At 31.8% G+C, this 4,372-nt stretch overlaps 1 protein-coding gene across 1 annotated transcript; it reads left to right on the top strand.

Moving 5' to 3' along the window:
• The first annotated feature begins 1,829 nt into the window (after window positions 1-1,829).
• On the top strand, window positions 1,830-3,327 carry LOC117118394 (titin-like). The gene has a single exon (XM_033262976.1). The coding sequence runs from the start codon at window positions 2,485-2,487 to the stop codon at window positions 3,325-3,327; it is 843 nt and encodes a 280-aa protein (XP_033118867.1). The 5' UTR covers window positions 1,830-2,484.
• Window positions 3,328-4,372: the final 1,045 nt, after the last annotated feature.

Below are 4,372 nucleotides of genomic sequence, written 5' to 3'. Positions count from 1 at the left end.
CAAAATTTCAAAATCTAGTCTAGAAAATCTTCCTGATAAATTCCTATTTCAAGAAATATTTTTTTTTAAGAAAAAGAAAAGTATTGCCAAAAATAAGTTTGTACTGATAGTAAGAAAAATAGAATTGAGAAGCTTCATTACTTCTTACAATATTTCTTAAACAGCAGAAGAAATTACTTAAGTATTTTTTTTCTTCAAAAAAGGTCATTATAGTGATAAAAACTTGCTAGGTAAGAACATAGGCCTATTCTTAGTAACAATATTCTTGGCAAGAATTCTTTTCTTACTAAAATATTCCTTTTTTATGGAAAATCCAAATAATCAGCCAAAATAAGAATGAAAAACGTACATGCTTAGTCTCAGGAACTGCCCACAGACTTTTCGCTATATGTACATTAATTACTTCTTAAGTGATCTTACAGGAATTAATCGTTTGATTGCTCTTGTTCTAATAAATAATAAAGCTTCTCAATTCCATTTTTCTTATTATCAGACAAATTTATTTCTTGAAAAGATTTTTTTTTTAATTATTTTTAATTTTAGACAATATTTCTTGATATAAGAATTATCAAGAATATTTTCTAGACTAGAGTTTAACATTTTCCTGCGAATAGGCTTATAGTTACACACGTGCGAGCAGGTACGACTATCACCTGTACAATGTAGTTTCCTTAACCTTAGATCGTTCAACCTTCTAGTACAACACTATTTATGAAGTTTAACCATTACGATTAGATAAATGTCGTGAGTAAAAGTTTTAGTGAAATTGTCTTATAAGCATTCCTATTGGCTTGCTGTAATGCTAAAACGTACAAACAATGACTTAACCATGTCCCAAAGTCATAAAAGCATAGTTATTCGATTTTTTGGTGTAACACATCTGTCAAAAATACAAGCCTTAAGCAGAGTGGGCTACTGCATCATTGATGTTCTCGTTTAAAATAACATATTATATGATATGCTGATTATTTTATATAGATAATTTTGATAATTGCATAAATGTAGTAATATTTGTTTGTACAAGGTAACAACAAAATAATACAATTTCCAAACAAATCTTAAACGCACTGTGATTTCTGTATACTTTTTATAAAAAAAGCTGTCTGTCAGTGGCTAAAAAATGACTGGTTTATTTACCATTTACCTTTTTTTTTGCATGTTTCTGTGAGTTATTAAATTATAAGCCTAATTATAATTTTTGAAAGAGAAAAAAAAAGTAAACGGACATTTAAATAACGCCTTTCCTCTATCATTCTGTATAGACAATGAAGCTTTCTGGAGTGCCAATCAAACTTAACAACTGACCAATTAGAACAGTGCTAGGAATACGCGCGTGTCCAACAAACACACGTGTTGTCCCAAAAAACGCACGTGCTGGCGTATGTTTTTACACTGTCGTTTTGTGGGATCATAGCAACGACACTTAGGGGCGGGGCTTAGCGGAAAAGTCCATTAAATTGGCTGGTAATTAATTTAAGATTTTTTATAAAAATATGTGTATCAGTTTAAGAAAACATTTTTTTGTCGATCTGTTGGTTGAACGTTAATAACTAATTTTGATCGTTTTAAATGAGCTATTCAAAGTTGCAATTAAGTTTTCAGATTTTTGGTAAGTAGTATATCATTAATAGATTTATGAAAGGTAAAAACAGTAAATAAACATTGAAATTGAATAAATACGCCTACTAGATTTTAGAATGCGTTCTTTTAATCGTATTAATTATATTTTAATTATTAAACCACAAGTAGGAGCTTAGGCCTATATACGTAAATTAGAATATTGAAAATATTTTTTTTAAATATACTGTCTGAGAAATGCTAATGAAACTTTAAAAAAATAATCTTCAATATTTGAATTTATTAGTTTGTTAATTATTTAAACTATATTTTTTATTATTGACACCCGAAAATTAAAATGATAAAAATATTTACCTCGTCAATTAACAGATTTATAAAAATGCAGTCCTTTATTCTATTGCATTATGCTCTTAAATTGTCTGTTAATCGATTTAAAGATTATTTGTAGTAAAAGTCTCTGAATAAATGAAACATATTCGGTTTGTTCCGTGTTTCTTAACACCTAATTTGGTATTTTCAAAGGGCGGTTTAATGTTGTAATTAATTTACAATTTAATACGTCTTTAAACTGTGCGTCACATAATGGTGCTAAAGGAATATAATTTATCTTGATCAAAATGAGAAATCTTCAGCATTTTGAATGAGCTGAGCCAAAGACAAGGATCTCTGAAGGCGAACATCATAACTAACCATGCTATATCAGCACTAATACATACTATATTCAATTTCTACATTTACTGAATACGAGTAACTAAATCAAAATTTCATTTGGATTTTGTCATAATATATATAATAATGGCAATTGGACTGAGTTACAGTTCTTGGTATTATTTGATACATAGTACGCACCCCATGTTTTAGTAACTGTTATATTTTTATGTGAAAAACGGCACGCTATGTTTTACCATGTTTCGAATGTTAACCTTGTGCTTTGCTTTGTTAAATATTAACTGTATTGTAAAAATTTATGCTGTTGAATTTAGAGAAGAACCAAAGAGTGCAGTAGTAACTGCTGGAGAAGACAAACCTTTCGTTTGCGCGGTTAGTGGTATGCTCGACCAGCATCAATTTGCCTGGTATAAAGGAAACACACAATTAACACATGGAGAATATATTACGTCTACGCCTGGAAATGAACGGTTATTGGTTACACAACTAGAAACATCTTTAGGAAACACATCGATTTTGACAGTCAACGACGTTGTATCCAGCGACAGTGGTGCTTATACCTGCGCTATTTTCAACCCCAGTGGAAGGTATCTTCGTTCAGAACCAGCAAAACTAGTTGTTCGTTCATTGCCTGGATCGCATTATCCTTTATGTTCTGTTTCTAAGACCATCGCTGTAGTCGGTTCAGAGATCACGTTAACTTGCAAATCAGAAAATGTTCAGCCCCCAGTGGATTTAACCTGGACAGAAGACAACAAAATTATTAGAGATGGAACAAGTACGCTGAAAACTGTGGATGAAGTAATGAACGAATTTACATTACTTCTGGCTAAAGACAATCATGGCATGAAATTTATATGTAAACAGACCTCAGATCTCATGCCTAGTAACCACTCTTATTGTTCTGTAGGCCCTTTGAATGTCCGTTACAGACCCTATGTAAAGATTCAACATACATACACATCTCTGTCATATTTTGTCAAACATTTGCAAATCCACCAGTTGACAGTTACAAGTGGACGTTCTACCCCCAAATCAAGGGTAGCGAATACACGGTGGATAGCACAGGGCAAGTATTAACAATTTTGAAACCAACCCTACAACAGAGTGAGACAAATGTAACGTGTACTGCTGGAAATGAAGTCGGAAAATCCTCGTCATCAATACAATTACTAGTAACACTTAGTGATGTAAACCAAGGTGAACATACAACTGGAAAATCTATTGACAAAACAAAGTCTGAAAATGAAGGAAGAATTAATTTATCATTAGATGTTGTCATCATTATCGTTGCTGGTGTTGTTATTATCGTCGTACTTGTTGTTCTGGTTCCCGTCTACCATTATTGTTTGTGCCGTAATAATGACACTATGACAGTTAATTATTCAGGAAATATGGTAACTCAACCTGAAGTGTATTATGAGGCTAAAGAAGGAATTATTTTAAGACATACGATACAAGATCGTTCCTTGCCTCGTGTTCCTACTACAGAAGTGTATGGTCATTGGAGACATTCAACAGCTTCGCAAGTTCCCAATGATCTTGAGTCACATAGTTATACTTATATTGATACCGAGAATGATTGACAAAATGTAATAATGTCTTTAAAAGAATATATTTCCCAATAAGTATAGACCTATAATTTGCTAATTATTATGATAGATAATAACACACTTAAATCATAATAACACACTTGAATTATTGCACATTTCAACTTAACGTTAGTGGAATAGTAATGAAATGAATGATCAGCATTTTCTGAGTTTTTTTTTCCAAATCATCAAATATTGCCATTGGCTATGCGTTTTTAGTGCTTTCCAAACTGTAGGGCGCATCCAAAAAGGGACCACCAATTTTTTAAGTGGGTTAGGGAAACGACTGTGTTGATATAAAACTTATCACGTAATTTAGAGAAGAAAAACATCGATTACCATAAGTATTTAAATTGTGATCAAACTAGTTAATAATTACAATATATACACTGTATTTGTATTGATGCATGTACATGTGCTCAACGCACAGGAGACCGAAGCATAAAAAAACGGGGTTTTTTTTTAAATTTTGGATGAGATTGCAGGCAATTGATTGCACATTCATAACCGCAAGACGATTTAGAGGTTCTCGT

This window comes from Anneissia japonica, unplaced genomic scaffold, assembly GCF_011630105.1.
Source record: "Anneissia japonica isolate Jap-2015-1 unplaced genomic scaffold, ASM1163010v1 scaffold695_len1296351_cov181, whole genome shotgun sequence".
In the NCBI taxonomy this organism is placed as follows: Eukaryota; Metazoa; Echinodermata; class Crinoidea; order Comatulida; family Comatulidae; genus Anneissia; species Anneissia japonica.
This window is presented reverse-complemented; position numbering and strand designations above follow the sequence as displayed.

Bases quoted from the DNA above. Each gene is read 5' to 3' on its own strand.
- LOC117118394 (XM_033262976.1), top strand. From the start codon at position 2,485: ATGTTTCGAATGTTAACCTTGTGCTTTGCTTTGTTAAATATTAACTGT.